This window comes from Tyto alba, unplaced genomic scaffold (genome assembly GCF_018691265.1).
Source record: "Tyto alba isolate M040663 unplaced genomic scaffold, T.alba_DEE_v4.0 Super-Scaffold_1, whole genome shotgun sequence".
In the NCBI taxonomy this organism is placed as follows: Eukaryota; Metazoa; Chordata; class Aves; order Strigiformes; family Tytonidae; genus Tyto; species Tyto alba.
The window spans coordinates 19,552,817-19,573,373 of NW_024881261.1; the positions used below are offsets into that span (position 1 = coordinate 19,552,817).

At 36.6% G+C, this 20,557-nt stretch overlaps 1 protein-coding gene across 4 annotated transcripts in view; it reads left to right on the forward strand.

Annotated features, from left to right (window-relative positions):
* HTR7 (5-hydroxytryptamine receptor 7) overlaps positions 1-20,557 on the forward strand; it is a 121,813-nt gene that overhangs the window by 7,210 nt on the left and 94,046 nt on the right. For 2 of the 4 annotated variants that reach the window (XM_042790487.1, XM_042790492.1), the window contains exon 2: positions 18,931-19,677. In XM_042790487.1, coding sequence (XP_042646421.1) covers positions 18,931-19,677 — 747 coding nt within the window. Of the gene's footprint in view, positions 1-18,930 lie in introns of all 4 variants that reach the window. The other 2 variants (XR_006165120.1, XM_042790499.1) reach the window with 2 other exon arrangements.

The window sequence follows — 20,557 nt, forward strand, 5'->3', positions numbered from 1 at the left end:
ATTACATCACACTTGCTTGAATGCCTTTTCTTGAAATCAGATGTTGCATTTTCCCCCTACATTTGAAACTATCTTCTGTTTGCTTGTACGAGGGTTTAACACTGGATGAGTTTTCAGAAGTTATTTTGGGGTCTCTAATTCTTGGGGGTTCGTCCAGACATTTCAAAAGAGTTTGATAGTTAGAAGTAAGGGAACATTAATTCACATTTTTTTGCCATGCAGGGCATTCTAGAGACATTTAAAAAGTGATTTTTTTCCCTGTCAAGGTCACAAAAGTAGTTTCCATAAGTGAGCTTGGATTTGCTTCAAGATTCACAGGAAAAATGCAGTTCTAGAAACACTCCTCTTAGTTTTTGAAGGGAGCTTTCAGAAATGTCTCCTAATATAAATCACAAAAATGCAAATAGATATCATACTGTCATGAAGGTGTGGTGTAACCTGTGTACACTGGTATCAAACTATATTTTCCTCAAGAGTTTTTCTTGAACTGAATGAGTATCATAGAATGAAACATCAAAACATTCATAGTCATTATACTGTGTGTGAAGCAAGATTACTAAGTGAGTGGTAGCATGCTCTCACAACCTTCTAGTGGAACAGAAATTAATTAAGGAATATTCTTTGACTTCTGGAATAACTTTCTCTGAAACTTACTTATAAAAATCCCTATAACTTATATAAGGGGAACACCTTATTTCTTTAAAAGAAATCCAGTATTATTTTTAATATTGTTGAGTTTGAAACATTTTATCAGAAATATTTGTGGCAACTTCTGAAACAGAACATCCGATTTCATCTGCAGTTGATATTGTACACATGGCACTGTCTTTCAGCTACAAACACCTCTTTTTTTCTCTCTCAGTATATCACAAAAAGGTCTGGCCCTTCCTCTGTGGACTAGGAAATCAGAAGGAAGAGCTGGCCATTGTAGGTCCTGCACGAACATAAAAGAGCTTGAGAAACAGTTGAATCTGACAAGGTGTGGTTGTCATACAGGAAAGACTGGGGAGCAAAATTACAAGTTCTGATATCTGAGTGTACAGAGCATGAGTATCATGAAGGAATGTTCACTGCAGTTTTGTCCTAATGGTCACTATTATTTGTAAGCTGAGGATAATTTATTTCAGATGGAAAGCTTACAAGTTTTATTTTTTCATGTTGTACTGGATAGCCAACTATTTCTAAAGGATTGAGTCATTGTATATTCCTATGTATGCTGAAGACAGAAAAAACAGATTAAAGTTTTGAGCAAATTCTTACTACAAAGGTTATGTTTTCCTTTCCAAAAGACTCCAGTAATTAAATGTCATAGGGAAGACCTGTTTCTATACTGTTTGAACTGACATAACAAAATTTAAAGAATGCAGCAACTTTGATTTGCTTCTTGTACCTTGCTGTTCACTCAGGAGGCTTTATATAGAACATACGGACTTTCTGATAGACATGGGTGGTTCTGTACATATTAGCATGTATACAAATCATGTAGCGATTGACCCCTAACAGTAAACAAATTTTTTGGCTGATGTACAGACAAGAATGAAATTTCTTATAGTGACAGCTGTTCTAATAACATGCAGAACTCAGATGTGCAGGGAAATCAAGTCAGTACTGAATATATTCTTTCTGTCTTTATCCTGACTGCTGCTATCAACTTGTGAGGTAGCACAAGAGACCTCTGAAGGGGCTTGACATCATCATGAACAGCTATTTCACTGCAAAATGCTCATGATCATTTGAAAAAACAACCCAAAACACTAAAATAAGGAGGGACATTACAAAAATAACTTTTTTTAAAGTAAGGAGAAACCAGGGTGAAGTCTATTATTAGAGGTACATTGTGTCTTGATGAAAAAGCTGGCAGCAAAGTTCTTTCCTGAGAGATACCAAGGAAATGGGGGGTTTTTTGGTACTGTCAAAAACTTGAAACCAAGTTTTTTTAGCTTGTGGAAGTGTAAGTTAAAAATATAACCATAAGGAATGTTGGTTATCCTTTTTTTTTTTTTTTTTTTTTTTTACAGTTTTTTATGTTTCTTTAAGAAGGCTGTGGGAAGTGGAGGTACAGCAGTATGAAAAGTAACACTTCTTATACTGGGAGCTATTTGTCCTGCATGGTATAGCAGGCTGAGGAACAAGCAGCAGCTTGCCAGATGTTAACGGTGGAAAAACTGCTCAGGTATCAAGGGAGATTGAGCAGAGTTTGTTGTATCTCAGACATTCACTGAGTTGGGTAAAATCAGAACTGGAAGCAGAAGCTTGCCTGCAAGGGCACCGTTTTTATGAGAGGACTGTGTACAAACCTTTTTACTTCTAACTCACCATGTGGTAAGTTTTCTGTTTTTACACAGATCAAATTTCTAGTTTTAATTTAAATAAACTTTAATTTTTTGAGTCAAAAAACTCTCCAGTTTTTTAGGGAGAGCTTGTTACTGGAGATCTAGGCAGACACATCAATGAGGTCTTCTCCCAGTAACCTGCTATGCAGCTGTGCCACCTTCACTCCCACTGAAGAGTACTGATCAGTAGCCTTGCTGGCATTGGAATTATCATCTCTCATCAGCTACACAAGTACCTGCAATCAGAAATGTGGCGTATTTCTGCTGCAAGTTAAATTGAGCCACAGATACAAATCTTTAAGTACATTATTTATGAACCATTTGCTTTTCATGAGAGTTGTGTTAGAGATTAGGAACAATGTATTTCAACATATGGTTTGCAGATTTCCAGAGAGGAACACAAAAGGTAGTGGCAAAAATCCAAGTATGTTGTTAGTAGTGTCTGTTTACTAGTTAGAGGACTGTTCCCATACTAGAAAATGTAGGGATTTTTGAAACAAAAGTAAAGAATAGTGGCCTAGAAGATTTACTCTGGTAACAGGTATTTAGAAATGGTCAATAGGCATAAAAGTTAGAAGGTGGAAATGGAAGGCATGAGCACAGATAAAAGAAGTATATTCTGTTATCTAAACTTATTGTAGAATTTGCAACATAACTGTCATCATAAGTACAAACCATTAAATCCTGTTGTGATTGTCACGAAATATTTCAGATACACGGTACCATTTGCCAGATAATTTTCTGTAAGCAGTTCTCTATGTGGGTTGTTAAATTTTGTTTATTTGCTGTAGAAGTCAACTTTTAACAAATAGTTGAAATACTAAATCCCTGAACAAAGTCAGTGTGCATTGTCTGGCCACAAATTACTTGGAAATATTTATACCCATGACCCAAAACAGCTGCTAGCAAGATGCAAAGCTTTTCTTTAGTGGTCTAAGGAGACATTTTGATGCTAAAAATGGTATAGCTTTGGCTCTAAAGACTTAATTTTTGTGTTATATACTGCAGTTTCCCTTTTACCTTAGGGATCTACATTCGGACACCCACTTCTTAGAACAAGAAGTTTTAGCAACAATACCAATTGTAGTCTCTCGAGTGTATTATTTTGTTAAATGAGTTTGGTCATTAGCAGAACATAATCTTAATTTTTTCAAAAATAACTGAAGTTAAAATAGCATAGTGGACTGTTTGCCTGTGAATTGAACAACACGAGAAGAACCTCAACAGTTCCAAAGCCTGTTATTTAGCACAAAGATTCTGCACTGCTGCGTCAGTGTTGAAATGAAGGGAACATCTTATCGAATATCCCAGACACCTGCAGTTTGCAGTGAGCTCCCTGAAATGTCCATAGGCTAGCTGTGGTGATTCATCATCCCACACTGATGCCAAAGTTCTGCTCCTAAATTCAAATGCATGTTTGAAGTTGTCAGTTTGGCAATGAGAATTGATATTATTGGAAGCTGTAGGCACAGCAATAAACCTTAGGTATTTTAGTCTTTATCCACAAAAGCTGATGCCACTACGTCTCAGAAGAACCTGAGAGCCGCCAGCTTGCTGAGAAAAGCAAAGGAAAGACATACTCACTGAGAGACAAGAAGGGCTTCCTTCTGCTGATCTCACTTACTTCACTGCTTCCATGTGTGGTGTAGCATCTGTGAAATGAACAAAGAGACGGCTGGGATCCTTGATAATCTCCAAATTCACTATCTTCAAAGACTTTGAAGGAGGAGATGGTGTGTCATCAGCTGTATCTATTTCTGTTTTATTATAAAGGTATAACTAAATTCTGGAGAACTTGAAAAGGCTTTGTAAAAGAATTGTGAACCCCCACACACACTGAGCTAAACAAATGGTCATTTGTGAATAACCAGTAGTTGAATCTGGCCTCAAATTTTGTCATTCTGTGCAGAAAGCCCAGGGGAAGAGGTCTAGAAACTCCCTTCTTGACAGGAGAAAAGCAAAAAGTTTATTTTGTAGATTGGATGTACTATGTTTTCATGCCTGTGAGGTTGGTGATAGCAGTTTGTGTTGTGTTGAAATTTGTTCTATATTTTTAAAATATTTAGTGTTTTAGATTTTGAATGATTATAAAAGGAGGAAAATTACGAAAGATGTTGCTGAAGGAAAAGAATATACTGTAGTGGAAACTTGTGGGCAGGTCCTTATTCAACAAGACAAAAAGGGCACATTATCCTGGCAAATCTCCTTTTTTCAGGTTTCCTGTCTGGTGATGTCTAAGCTTACTTGCAGCTGCCTTTGCAAAAGTAGACCTGATGACATCTGAAATGGGGTGTATGGACTTCTGGACTTGGATTAAATTTTACTGAAGCAGCAAGCTGGAAAAAGCCAGCTACATGGAACTGCAGCCTGGCAGATCTGAGCAAGACCTAGAAGATTCAAAGTTCATTAGAGTGGAGGACTGGTTAGCTAGAAAGAAGTAGCATCCATTTGGCCATTACTTTCTTCATTCCCAAACCTACTGGTAAAAATGAATAAATATTATAAGAAATGAACTATTAAATACTGTGTTTGTGAAGGACTGAACATACAGTTGTATCCACTGAAATTTGGGTTTTGCTGTGGCTATTTGTCATCAATAGATGTTTCTCCCCTTCAAACTTCTCCTTTAGTTAAAGGGCACCTGGGTCTGTGTATATAAGGATTCTGAGTGATTTCAAGGGCAAGAAATATATGTAAAGTAATATTAAATTTCCACGAATTTTGTATTTCCAGTTTACAGAAGAGACCTTGATCTGACCAGTTTATTTATTGAAAATAAATTACAAAATATTACTGAATGAGACATTTTCTGAGGAAAATGACAGCAGATAGGAGGACTACATGTGAAGGGAGAACTTTGGATCCGGTGTATAAGCATACTGTAAATAAATATGTTAGTTAAAATGAGTGCTAAGGAAATAAATGACATATGGTTGAAAGTTGTGGTAGCTACAGTAGACCTCACATTCATTGACATGAAAGATGATGAGACATGATAACCTCATTCTGTACCACATACAGAGCAGACAGTATACTGCTAAAATATCAAGAAATGGCAAATAGCTTTTTGTATAAATTACGGGGAAGGAGTCACCTTATTATCTTCTGATAAGTCTCTTTTTCAGAAGTTTCTGTTGGAAAGGACTGTGAATAGCATTTTTCTAAAAGGTTCTTGAATTGATACACAATTTGATCTAACCTCCTGCCTCACTTCCTTGATACCGTCCCCTTATACTGTGCTCTCTCCAACCCACTGCCTCCCCTCCCAAAACAGGTGATGATTTCTTGCTATGAGAGGACCTATTCATATTAGGAAGTGAGACATGCTTTTACTACTGCAGGGGACAAGCAGCTCCAGAGTCTGCATCTTTAAAAAACTACTGGCATTGTAGGGGATCAGAATGGGATGTTCTGTTACCAAGATATTTAATGAAATTGAGATGATTTTGCTAAATTTTTTTTTTTTTAAAGTAACACAAATAAAGTTATTTTCTGGTAATGTCCTCATTTGATATTTCAGAATAAGCTGGTTCGGTTCATTTATTTGTGTGTGAAAAGCAGGGTTCAGTGAACCATTGTGTTTCTAACCAGCCATTTCAGGATAAAAAAAACTTTTGGATTTTTCCTTCATAAAATTCAGAACGAAGACCAATTTTAAAGCTTTCCTGAAACACAGCGTGGCTCTTTTCATTCTTTATACAGCACTGCTAGGTACCTGCCAGTGTGTGACTTTGAGCAGAGGTAGCTTATTCTTCTAGTGCTTTGACTAGAGTTGTACTTAGTTGCTTGTACTCTGGAAATTTATCACAAACTCCCTGTGCTCCTGTTTTGGGTAGTTTGGTTGTTTTTTTTTCTTTTTTTCTTCTTTTTTTTTTTTTTTTTTTTTAATTGACTTAGCCTTATACAAAAATTCTTTGCTTTGTTTGCTGCTATTCTCAGCTAAAGCATCACTGATCTAAGTTAGTCATCCAGAATATATTGGTGTTTGAGGAGATACAGTGTCCTTTTTAATCTCAGACTTTTTTATGAAAGAGAATTACTTAGATGCTTTGGTTGCTTCAGTACCTCAGTTACAATCCCAGGCTTGCCATTTCTCACTTTCATTCTGTCAGCAGATTTCTTCCTGCATTCAGACCTATTTGCATTGAGGTTTCCTTTGTGAGAGGATTATATTAGTGAAAAGTACATTTTTCGCTGAACTACAATGTCAATATTTTAAAAATATTTTTCAGGAAAGAAGCAAAATTAAAACCCAGTGTGCCCATTTTCTAGGAACAATAGGTACCTCTGGCTGACATTTCCACAGGTAACATTCTAGAAAAATCTAAACTCTATACAGTTTCTATACAAGATGCTTTGCATATCCTGAAGTTTTAGAAATAAGACTTCTAATTAATCCTGCTTTAAACTTAGATTTTCCTGTGTATCTAACACAGTTTATTGCTATAGTGTGATTTTTTTCCTGCTGAGCTTGTGCAAAAAAGTAAAACTTGAGGTGATCATTTGCAATTTTTTACATACCCGATCCAGTGGAACGTAGCAAAATCTTTGTGTGATTTTTGAAAAATTAAGATCTGACTTCAGTCCAGTACAGCTATGGACAAAGCCAAAAATGTCCAAGTAGATTAGTTCTGTATTGAGATTCACCCATAATGACTATTTAGGTGTTCCTTAGGGGTCTTGCAAAATTACTGTCATGGAGAAGCAAAGAGGAGAATTTGGACCAGGTCCTTCCAGTATTTTTCCTGTCTCTTCAGAGAGAGAAAGAGAGAGAAGGGGGAGGAGGGAAGAAGTATTCTAGAAGGGGTTGTTCCTTAAGTGTTTTGTCTGGAGATATTATGCTTAAATTGTTTGTATTCAAGGAAGGAAGAGAAGGGACATAAATATCAGCACATTTAAATAGCTATTCCCTGAAGATACTTTGTTTTAATATAGTGGTATTAGCAGTTCAATGGGCTGTGATTTTTCATTTCATTCATCACTTATGCTGTAGAAGTTTCTGAAATGCTTCATTTAATTGTACTAAAGACATCAGTCATGATTTTCTAGTTAAAGTTGTAGGAGGCTTTCATTTTGAAACACCATTATAACTTTCAAAATAATTCATTTTAAGATGATGTTTAGTGTCAATCCAAGTGTGACTCATGTAGTGAAGTTGGAGAAAATCACCTTAGCCATTTCTACTTTATGGGAGTCTGATGAGGGTTTTCTTTTTTAAAAAGACAGTTTTTCATAGCTCTGAAATCAAGCCCCCACACATTTTAGTTGAAGATATCTTTTAGCTTAACTCAAGCAACACAAAAAAACCTGGTTATGCAACTAAGGCACCAGCCTTGGCTTGTGATGACCCAGTGATCAGGGTCTGTATGCTTATTTGGTGGTTCCGGGCAGGCCACTTAAGCTGCATCTAAAGTGATAGCCTGGTATGGTCAGGGCAAACCCTGATACTCAGGTTCTCTGATCACCCATAGCAGAGCTCTCTGCAGCTCTTTGTGTGTTTCTCCCGCAAAAAGCAGGAAAGACCTGGGTCTTATGCCAGTATAGTGCCAGGGAACAGCCAGAGTGCTCAGCTGGGCACAGGGACTTGGGAGTCCTGCTTTTTTGAGTTGTTGAACTGGACATCTCTGTACTGCTTTGGCAACCTCCTCGTCCTAAAAACCATCTAAAGGCCTGGTGTCCCATCCCCAGTCTGAGTCTCCAACATTCGTCCTGAGAAACTCTTCAGGCTGCCTCAGCTGCATCCACCCAGTCACCCTCCCGTGTGCATCTGCAGGCGCTTCAGTGCCCTCTCAGAAGGTCCTCCTAGAGTTTGTTCTGGTTTCAACTTGTTTGTAGCACAAATATCCTGGGATCCACCTTGCTGCAAGATGCAAAGGGGTCGTCTGGGGCTTGTGTACGTGCCTGCATACAGATAGGAGAAGATAGCAGACTGATACCTTGGCCAAAATACAGACACAGATCCTGTGGGCTATCAGCCTGCCTCATTGCTCACCTAAGGGATGTTTGTGCTGGTGTGTGGCACAGTATGGAACTGAGAGAAAACACACTGCAATTTTTATTACAGCCTACTTGAATGCTTGCACAGAACAGGATGGTCCCAAGACTGAGGCATGTCTGGTGGTTGTCTCCTGGCACATCTCCTTTGGCCTGGCTGAAGCCAGCAGCAGGCTGGCCTGGAGTCACGAGTGCTTGTCTTTGCCACAGGACAACACCAGTCAGGATATGGGAGGGCAAGAGATCTGAGCTCTGTTAGTAAATTGTGAGTTTGATAACTAAAACCTTTTCTGAAAGCAATAAGGGGGAAAAAATTAATGTTAGAAGTACTGCAGACTCTGACAAAAACCCTGAATCTGAATTGTCGTTTACAATACCCTAGGCATGAGGGACAAGTCGGGTAAAATGGGTGGAACCCAAAAGAGAAAAATTAGGATTTTCCAGTTCCTAATCTGCAAAACGTATTTGTTTCCATTCCTTTGTTTTCTTTTGCTCAGGAACTGCCTCTGTTTAACAGAGTATGGATTTTATCTCAGCTGATGTTTCAAGAAACTGCATCTTTGCTTAAAGGGAAAGCATCAAATAAACATTTTCCTATTAGCAAATATCAACTGTATGGAGTGCTTCTACCTATCAGATGGGCAACTTGGGTTATTCTGATGACATCCAACTCTCATGTTTTTCTATACTGGTTAGCCCATAGGATCAGTTTAATTTCAGGGACTTGAACCTTACCTGCAGTTGTATAGGTGGCCCAGGCCAATGAGCAAATGAATCATCTAAGGCTTTAGGTCCTCTAAACATATAGGCATTCAGCAAAAGATCATGGTTAATGCCTGTCTTCTGTCAGACTGTAATTGCCAGGACAGGAGATAGAAATGCTTGGGGGTAAGGATCAGAAAATGGAATTAACTCCCCAGGAACTAAGGCCATCATAAAGATGACTCCCAGTGCTAAAGCATTCCTTCTCAATTCCTTTATAATAGCGAAGAAAGAATAGAGCTATGTAATTTCTCTTCCAGGGCTTTCCCAGCATCCTACGGTCCAGTCCTTCATCCAATCCATTCACTTGCTGTTTCAGATTCTCTAGACTGATAAAAAGAGGACAAATATAAGTAGCTCCCAGTACATTTCTGTCTCATTTTCTCTCTTTAGTCCCATGTAATGCTGTTAAGAAATATTTCAAGTCGAGCCTCATCCCTCCTCAGTAGCTTCTGAACTATATGCATTCATGCTCAAGGTCTCCTCTGCTGCTCCGCAAGCTCACTACCAGCACCACCTCCCTCCAGTCATGGCAAATCATTTATCTGTCATCCTCAGATTCACTTTCCTTTTTCAGAATTGATCGGTTCACCTCTACCATACAAAAAGCCATATGAGATAAAACCTCTTTCTTAGCTTTCTTCCAACCTGAACTTCTTTACTGTACACCCAATCTCAAATGAACATTGCAACACAACCAGACAGAAATAAATGAAGATGTGATTTCTCTTACAATTATTTTCTAGAACAAAGCTTTTCCTATTTTAGTCTTCTCAGACAGTATCAGAAGGCTAAAATATCTTCTTAGACCCCTGAAAAATGGGCCAGGAATCTTGTAATGGCTTAATAAAATAAGATACAGCATCATACACATAAAGATGAAAAAATTGTCACACAAGACAGACATCAGTCTACAGGTGATTAGATAGTCAGATAGGGAGAACAGCTGACATGATGTAAATACACTGCATTTATTTCTATGAGTCTAAAATATATTTGAGTAATAAAAAGGCACCCAATTTGGAAGAAGACCGAAATGTGAATTTTAAACAAAATAGTGTTTTCTGATATAAATCACCTAATTGAATATAGCAACAAACAGCCATTTTTGAAGATGTTTTACTTTTTCTTCTTCTCCTTGATTGATAAAATATCTCAACTAATGTAAATTATACCATAGGGTTTGAAGCTGTAACAGTGTACAAGGGCCTGGCCTTCTGCACTTGTGAAGCAGTCTGTGCATATACTATGATGACTTCCATGAAGAATTTTTCAGTCAAGTGAGACATTGCTTAAAAAGCCTGAGAAGCCCTTCTCTAGGGAACATTCCTGAAATGTTAGTAATATATATTGTGAATTGCACTTTATCCTATATTTTGATTAGTACAATTTTTTACTTTTTTAAAAAAAAAGAAAAATTTAGAAAGATCCTTTTGACTCTCTTCTCACTACTTCCACACAAAAAAAAGAAAAAAATGTCAATGTTAAATAAAGGGAACTCACAAATCTATGGGGGGCTGAAAGGGCAGAAGTGGGTAGCATGTCCTGTGACACAGTTATACGTTTTCTTTTAGAAAAGCATGAAATGATTTTTTATTTTCCCTCAACCTTGCATATTGTTAAACAGTGTAAAGAAAAATGGATTCTTCCTATGTGTTACTTGCCTAGATTAAGAGAGTTTTAGAAGCATTACGTATTATCTATCAAGAAGTGAGGTGAGAAGCACTTTTGAGCTCTGTATATAAATAATCCCATTGCATTCAGTAAGTAAACCACACTTATATACAGAAAACCAAAGATGATGAAATTCACAAAGTTGGAGTTCAGACATTTTGAAAAAATTTAAAAACAGGAACTCTTCCATTACAGCATGCAATTTAATTCTAAATATTTTGTTGCCAAAACCTTTTCAGTTTTCAAATGCATTTAGATTCTAGGCACCTGGTGAAGCATGGAATGGGCTTGAAATCCATTTCCCTTCTTATGTCTCCTACTTTTATGTCATTGGTGAAGATAGAAGAAAGGAAAATATACATGTACTGTTTTCTTCAAAGACAGATAATAAGTGTTTAGTCTATAATACAAAATATTTATTTGGGTAATTGCAAAACATTGGCTAGGGAATACATATTACCTAACATTCAGGCAGTGTTGCAAGATAAACATTAGCAACTACATGTTGGGATCTTTTCTTCCAAACAGCATATTATTTGCAGTAGAAAACCAAAGGCTACCAAACTGTTTTGTTAGGAAGCTAAGAACAAGGCGATGACTGGTGACAAATGATTTGACAGTCATGCAGAAAATGAAAGGCAAAGGGTGAGGACAGGTAAAAGAAGTTTGCCAAGGTCTGAAAAGAAAGAGGAATATGGTTTCAGAAATGATGACTGAGATAATAGAAGTTGAATGGAAAGACATTGCACATCTTTTTCTGGCAGTACAGTTGTTATCTTATTTCTTAGAATGAGAGCAGAATGCATCCCCTCATCTATGGATGGATATCTTATATCAGTAGGCAAAAATGAAGATGGAAAAATACAGAGCTAAGAGAGAAATAGAAATAAGGCAGGGCAAGAAAGTGAAGTAAGAGCAGAATGAGTGAAATTAAAGAATGAAAGATAAGCTAAAAGAAATAAGAAAAATATGAAGCTGTAAAGTTATTCCATATGAGTGGAAGAAAGTTAATGAAAGTACAGAGAAAGTGAAAGAAATATAAGAGAGGAGAACATAAGCTTCTACTATGCAAATTGCATTCCTTTAGAATGAACAGATATTTAATTTTGATTGACTTAATCCTCCCCCACTGCCAGGAAAGCCAACACTTCTTGAGTTCCATCAAAAATAAACCCCTACAATGATTTTTGAGAAAAATAAAAAAATCAATTCAGAACATTTACTGTGTACAATAAAAGTATAGTACTGTATCCAATATGTACCCACTCTAACAGTGGGAACAAGTATCTTCCTCTTGTAAAGAGAATTTAAGGAAATACATTTAATTGAGAGCAAGAAGGGGGATAATGGAAAGCGTTAACCTTGCTGAAAGCAAAACAAATATTTAATTCTCACTGTTCCAAGTATCAAAATTAAAGTATCATTGTTTCAATAATAAGAATAATGTTGAAATTGTATGAAACATGAAGCATAAGCATCTAAAACAATAGATACCAAAACATACATTTAAGATCTTTCATGTTACTGCATTCAGCATCAGCTGAGAATGACAAAGTAGAGTTTTAACCATTTACAGCAAATACAATTAAGATGTAGAAGCTGGCCACTATGCTAAGACTTTTTATAAACTATGTACTAATTCACTACATAGAAAAGATGCAATTTTTGACTATATGGAACACGGAACTAGTAGAACAAAGTCTTCTTTTCCCCACTGAGTAATGCTTTAATTTTGTTAGTTCTGCTGTCTCACTCTAACATTGAACAATATTTAATGTTAGGGTTTAAAGTGATCTAATTAATATTCTGAAAGCTGTTATATGCAATGAAATCAGTAACTTTGTTCACTTCTTGGAAGGAGAAAAGTATTTTACTACCTCTGAAATATCCTCCTGTTCTCAGACAATAAACTTGTAGCTATCATGATGTGATTGTAAGGCCAATCTGTATTCCAGAAAGGCAGGTGTCAATACTGTCATACAATAATTAACAAGGTTACTTTTCATATTATAACTCCATAGTCATGCACTGTAATGCTCATGTCTCAGCACTTAAGTCTTTTTATGTTCCTATCCCTTTACTTCCATCTCAGTCACTTAAATATGTGATGCAATAGTATTTCCCTGATCAGTTTATATACCTTATTCTATTTAAAAGCAGGTCTGTGGGACAGACCATGTCTTGCGTAGTGTAAACACAATAACTTTGAAAAGAAGAGAACGATTTCTGTTAGGTGGCTTGACATAGCCATAGTAGAAATAATAGAATTGATCATTGCTTCAACTTGTTACATTTACATCTAATTTACTGTTTAATGCATTAAAGTAATTGAAAAAAAAAAATCTATATCACTATTCTTGGGAGAATATTTCTGAACACTGAATAGTTTTTAGGAGTGGAATTGTGCTCCTGTTCTTGTGAAGTATCTTTTAATGTTGCACTGAATTCAAGACAAAAATTATGAAAGATCTTGAGGAATCACAGCCACCAAAGGAAGATCAGTAGATCAGCATCGTTCTTCTGAGTAAGTTGTTATTGCAGGTGAATCATTAGACAGGATTCTATAGTTGTGGGTTGGCAAAGAAACTAATATGTATTGAAGCCAGAAAGCTGCTGTACTAGAAAAAGTGCAAAAGCAAAGTAAGCATTTTTGTGTCTTTGAAATAAAAAAGTTTTATGACTCTCTTAAATACAGAAATGGGAAGAACTGAAAGAATGTCAGGTTAAGCACAACTCCTAGTCAAATGGTAAGTGATAACAGGACAATATGTCAAGATCCTGGTAGAAGTAGCTATAATGCACATCTATATAATTTCCAGTACTTTGTTTTTAGTTCTATGCCACAGTAATCCAGCCTGTTTCATAAAAGCAAAGTCAGACAGTGAAAGATGCTAATCAGATTCTGGAATAATCATCTGTTGGATCGGGTCAGTGAATTCTGAGAAATGAATGTGGACTAATGAGAAAGGAATCCCATCTGCCTATAAAGTACAGGGAGACCAAAGACAAAGGAATTACATGTGTGTGCTTCAATAGTGGTATAAGTGGTGCTGATGTCATGATGCATTCAGTTTATTACTGGGTTGGGCTGGAGGCTTCAAAACAGTTTTAATGCTTTTGTCAGTTAGGTTTTCTATTACTCTGTGACTTTGCTTACAGTAAGAAGCAAGTCCTTTCACTTTTTTTCTTTACTGTTTAACCATATAACAGAGATAATAAAGAAAGATTTTGGATACAGGATCCCAAATTGTACCATCCTATTTCTATTTTCTTTCTATTGTTGAAGCTGATGTAGCTGTTAAGTCTCAGTTTGCTTTCTAGATATTTCAAAAGGTGTGAGGACTAGACCCATCTCACAGTTTCCAATGTAGGTATGAACAATTCACCATTTTTACAGGTTAAATAATACAGCTATGCTTTGTTCTTGTGGAAAAAAACACAAAGAAAAGGAAATTAACTTTTCTATTGCTGAAAAAAATCATGTTCTCACCACAAACACACAAAACAAAGTAATTCCTGGTTAGCCTGAAATATCATGCCTGGCACTGCTGATTTTTTTCTTAGAGGAAAAGTTGGTATCTTCTTCTACATCTATAGAATTAATAATCAGTTCAGCCACAAATGGAGGGTTATTCACGTGAAGGCGATGAGAAAGATCTTCCTGAAAAGTTCTTGAAAAGTAGATGAAAAGTAGATGGCTATGTGAACTCACTTTGTAGTAGTGCAGATAAAGCAAACTACTTTTCACTATTTCCTAGATTAGAGAGTATATAAATATATTCACAAGAAAAAAAAAAAAAAAACGTATCAAACCTTTAATATTTTTAAATATAGTAACATCTAGTGGAACACTAGCAGTCCAGTTTGATAATGACCGTGCAAGTAATAATGTATGATAGCCATCACAAGTAAATAGCTAAGACAAACATAAATGTAAAGAGGGAATACTAAGAGTCACAGAGAGCTAAAATGGTGTGCCAGAAACAGACACCAGGATCTGTGGATGCCTGTTCCCTCTGCCATATACCATTTTACTTTCCATATAAGTTACATCTTAACACTTGCTGTAACATTTAATATATTGAGCATACTGTAATAAGAAATGCCTGTGTGATCTACAGTTCAAGTGACAATGGAGACTTTTTTTAGCCCTGTAGGATAAAAACTATTCTCTGTGGTTTTTGTAATGCATCAGTATCAAAAAAGCCAGCATGAAAAAACTGAATGATCTCAGGAGCAGTCCTATACAGTTATAATGGGTTTACATTCAATTGTCTGTAACAATTGCTTGTCATTAAATGGTAACGATTTGGAGGTACTGGGAAAGAATACTGGATCACAGGGAGCCAGGTTTTTATTAACCAAAAGGAAAGAAAGGATTCATTCATTTACCTTTTCCATTGTTGATGTTCATTGGGTGAATGTGGCAAATGGCCACTGTGTATGACAGCACCCCATGAAGGAGGGAGCTTTTTACCCCCATCTGTGTTTGAACAGAGCTCCAGAAAAAGGATGACAAGGGATAATTTTTTCTCCCTAGAGCTGGGCACCCTGTGTGCACCTCACACCTGAATGGGACTGCGGCACAGGAGCCAGTTTCTGATCCTCCAACAGAGAAGAGGAGACATTGAAGAAATTTTAAGAAACCAACCCAGAATGGGGATGTGCTTGTGTGTTTATATGCATTCATTTAAAAAGAAATTTACGCTGTCCCTCACTATTTGCCTTCTTTTTGGTCTATGGTGTCTGCTCTTATTTTGAGCTCTTTGAGTAAGGGGCTGTTTTCCACTTTCAGTGATGTAGTACAAAAAAAGTTCCCATCACCTTTTTTTTCCTGTGTATCCACTAGGTACCAGTGCCAGGTTCTCCCTCTCATTTTTCTGCACTCACCCAGCAGCCTTTCTTCTTGGAGTGGCAGCAGGACCATAACTGCAGTATGCATCGTGCTTCTTATGGCGTTGCCCAACAGTCATTTGCTGTAGCATCCTGCACTTTGTTGTTCTGCAAACAGCATCAGGCCACTCTGGATGAGAAATGTCATGACCAGTTTATAAGGGCCATGCGTCTGCAATACTGTGCTTTTAGGGAATAACCTAGATATAGTCCTCACTGTTCTGGGTGTAATATGGATAAATGCCCTGTCTGGCAGAACCATATAGTCAGAGGAGGAATAAGAAGTAGCACTGCTCTTCTTTTACAAGTGAGAACTGAGGCGCAGTTTCTTCTCCACCAAGATCAAAATGAACATCTGTGACATGTAAAAGAAACAAATCTCAGAATAACAAGTCTGAGACACTTCGTTCTTATGGGGGATAGCTGAGATACATGAAATGGGCTTTTTAGTGTATTTGACCTTATTCTTTCCCAGCAGTAAGGCCTCAGTGTGTTACACATTTTTGAATGATACGTTAAATTCAGGTGATTTACCTTTCGTCTTTTTTTAATTTCTTTCTTTTTTTTTTTTTTTTTTGGGAAGGTAGTAATTAAAAATTAAGCATTACAAAGCATATTTTTGCAATTAATTTGACACAATACTTTTGAAGTTCATGAATCTATTATGTCTTGGGCACTGTCTAGTGTATTAGACAACAGTAGTGATTTACATTATTTTGAAGTCGCAAGTAAGTTTTTAAGGGTAATGGATTTTATAGAGAGAGATAAAAAGATAACATTCCTTCATTTATGCCTGCTCACTTCTCATCCCTATCATACTACATTTAGCAAAATGGATAAAGCAGAAAGAATGGTGGTGTATTTTTATGTTAATTAATGTATTTTAATTTCAAATAGCAGTTTTGAAGCTCAGATAGCTTCCAAAAAAGTGGTGCCAGGGCAAAACTGATGAATTTTAATTCTTTTCAGTATACTTCTGCTTTCATGAATTCTTTTTGTTATATCCTGATGTATGAGAATGCATCAGTAGGCATTCAGAGCATGCAGCCCACAGATCTGATTTTTACAGAAATCCAGTTTAACTTTTTTAGCTACACAATAAAGCTCACCTCATAAGCATGTTATTTTTATTGACCAATTTGGTAATAGCTGGAAAAATACATACTTGCGGAAGGTGGACCAACTTTTTAAAGATTTTTTTAAAGCAACACATTGTAAGCAACAAGTAATCTTTCTGCACAAAGGATGTCTTTAACTGTTTTGTAGCTAAATCATGGTATTCTCAGACAAATCTTAAGTGTGTGCCACCCTTGTCCCAGAAGGGCTGCAGCTAATAACTTACTCTTGCTGCAGTTACATTACTTAAACAGTACAATGCATCACTTAGGTAGTTAAACTCTGAAACTTCCTTGGATTAACCGTTCTCTTCTACATCTTGGAGTGCCTTAGAAGACTCTCAGCTCCTTGGAAGCGCAGTTTTGGCCATGGTGATGTAAAACAAAAATCTCGGTGGACACCACAGCATGCCCACAGCTGCTGGAGCTGGTCTGGTGACTATATTCTAGTGTTAATGGTGAGAGGCACAAGAAACAGCCTTTTTAAACAGCACGGCTGATGTATTACACTGCTCTAATCCCAAATGATTTTAATAACTGTTCTTAGCTCACGGCCCACCAGGCAGAGCTCCACTGGCCAAATACTGGCCTGCTGTAATTTACTTGCTCATGCTGTCAAGAATAGGGCACAGTAAGTCAGTTCTGTTCTTTGTGTAACACTTGACATAGCAGAAATATAAAATCAATGATGTTGAGAGGGATTGTTGTTACTCATCAGAACAGACCATGAAATGATACTTCTTTTTACTTCCAGAACTGTACCATACCTGCGTGCTTGTATAAAGCAGCAACACTGGCCATAATTTACTGCATTGCAGTAAAATCAACAATGCAGCATTCTGCAGAGCCAGGCAAATACTTGATTTGCTAGGTGAATAGAGAGAGAAAAAATGCTCCCCCAAAATATTTTTAATCATGTTACTATATTACTTGTTTGTAACGCTCCAAAACCTTCACTGTGTAACTAAACACTGGTACCTCCTGAAACCAAAACGTTGTTCTGAAACCTGATTTGAAACCATTTCTTTTACAAGTAATGAAGTGAATCACACTGATTTTCTGAGATTTTCTTTTGGGGGGAGGGAAAAAAGAACAATTTGAGAAGTTAACAATAATTCATAGGTAAGTTCCAGCTGAGCAGAAACCAAATTTCAAAGTAAAAATATTAGATGTAACAGAAAAAGCATCTAATTCTATCTAAGAGAAACTTCCTATAGCTAGACAGAAAATAAAGAAATTTTCTATGGCTGAGAGTAAACACAAACTTAGGATACTGCTGTCGAGTTATATAGGGCCATAGTGATATTTTTTTTAATTAGGAAAAAATACATTGTTGAAGATATCACAGCTTGGGAAAGGTAGAAGTTGTCAACAGGCTTTTTTTTTTTTTTTTTTTTTTTCTTCCCCCTATGAAAACTTGACCCATTATAAACATTTTTCTCGTCTGTTTACAATTTACAACACTAAACTTCTGGTAAAACTATGTTTTTTCCCCAGGTCTTCTTGAACTGATACTGTTATAGATTGTTATTTTGTTCAGTAAAATTTTGAACACTGAATAAATACCATTTTTTTCTAATTAAATGATGATAAAAGGAATTGTTTTAGTATTGAAATAATTTACTCTTGGGATAAGTTTGCAGTCTGTTGTTCCTATCTGAAACATGAAGATAAGAAAGTTCATCATCTCAGTTTAGTGGCAGTCTTCATAACTGTTGAATATGTATGAAGAATGAAGATGAATGCATGCTTGTTTTAACTTAATCAAGCACTCAGTACAGAAAGTGGTAGGCTTTGTAGTTTCATTTATACTCCAAGATTTCATAAGTTAGTCAAATAAAATTTAAGTTTCTAAATTTCCTTAAAAGCCAAAAAATGAGTTATCTGCATGAAAAGTGTACAAATTAAAATCACAGTCTGATATGGCCAATGGGAGATTTCCTTCAAGAATAAAAGACCTTTTATACAGAATATCACCACTATAAATTTCAATATGAACAACACATGAATTTGCAAGTTTGAAATACATGCAAATAGAGGATTGAAAAATGTAAAATAGAAACCTTAACCAAAGATGTTTTGGTTTAGGGCAGACTATGTGAAATAACTTTTATCAGTTAACCACTGCACTATATAGTAACTTTACATTATCGTTCTAGGTACCTGGGAATAACGAGACCTCTTACATACCCTGTAAGGCAGAATGGGAAGTGCATGGCCAAAATGATCCTGTGTGTATGGCTCTTATCTGCCTCTATCACTATACCCCCACTCTTCGGTTGGGCCCAAAATGTAAATGATGAAAAGGTTTGTTTGATCAGTCAAGACTTTGGCTACACCATTTACTCCACAGCAGTTGCATTTTATATTCCAATGTCAGTGATGCTTTTCATGTACTATCAGATTTACAAAGCTGCCAAGAGGAGTGCTGCTAAACACAAGTTTGCTGGTTTTCCCCGGCCAGAAGAAATGGAAGGGATTTCTATGAATGGAGTTGTAAAACTGCACAAGGAATCTGAAGAATGTACTAATTTTTCACGGCTCCTAAAACACGATAAGAAAAACATTTCCATCTTTAAAAGAGAACAGAAAGCTGCCACTACGCTTGGGATTATTGTTGGGGCTTTCACTGTCTGCTGGCTGCCCTTCTTCCTTCTCTCAACTGCCAGGCCCTTCATCTGTGGTACAGCATGCAGCTGTATCCCACTGTGGGTTGAGAGAACATTTCTATGGTTGGGTTATGCAAACTCTCTCATTAACCCTTTTATATATGCCTTCTTCAATCGGGACTTGAGGACAACTTATCGCAATCTCCTGCAATGCAGATATAGGAATATCAACCGGAAACTATCAGCTGCAGGGATGCATGAGGCTCTGAAGCTTGCAGAAAAGCCAGAATTTGTTCTGTAAGGTCACTCATCCTTTATTATGATAATTTATTGTTTTATCATATTAGCTTTTCCCCCACAGATTTGAAAGAAGAGTTATAGGAAGAATCAGGCTTCTTGAGCACTGTTAATGCAGTCATCAAGAAACTGGAAGGTAGCAAGGTTAATTCTTCTACAGCCCACTGGTCCTATCAAGCCTGGAGAAACAAGACCACCATCTAAAGAATTTGTGTGCAAGAGGAATACCTGAAAGGGGGAGGGTAAAAGGTGGTGCAGGATCTTTGGGTTGCTAGTGAGGAATGAGCAAACTTGGCCTAATCCATTCATTTGGTCCTTGGCCCCAAATGACTTTTAATAGGTCTGAATGTTGGATACATCTTGTATCCTAGAGATTTTTTTCTGTAATAAACACCTGAGAATGGTGAAAAGTTCAGTATAATTCATTGCTTTCAACTTTGTTTTTATAAAACTAAACCATTTAAGAAGAAGCTGGATCAAAGAACTAACATTGCTTAGAAAAACTCTTTATTATAAAAAAAACATACGTCCATTAAATGTTAATTTACTGGATTACCTGGAAGTAAACTACTTTGTGAAATTTAATGTTGCCTTTGCATAGCAACTATGGCACTGAAAGAATATGTTACACTTCCAATGTGAATATAAGGGTTTGAGTAAAGTCACACAGACCGACATATACTGCTGCATACAGTCATGCAGCACGATTAGTTGCAGTGCTGCTATGCCAATTACACCAGGTAAGGATCCTGTCCTGTATTTTTAACATAACAAATATGTCTGATTACAGTTTATTTCAGGAGCTGTCTGGTCTTTGTCTGTCTTTTCTTTCTTTAATTCTCTTGGCTTTATCAGTTGAGCCCTTCTCTAATCTAGATAA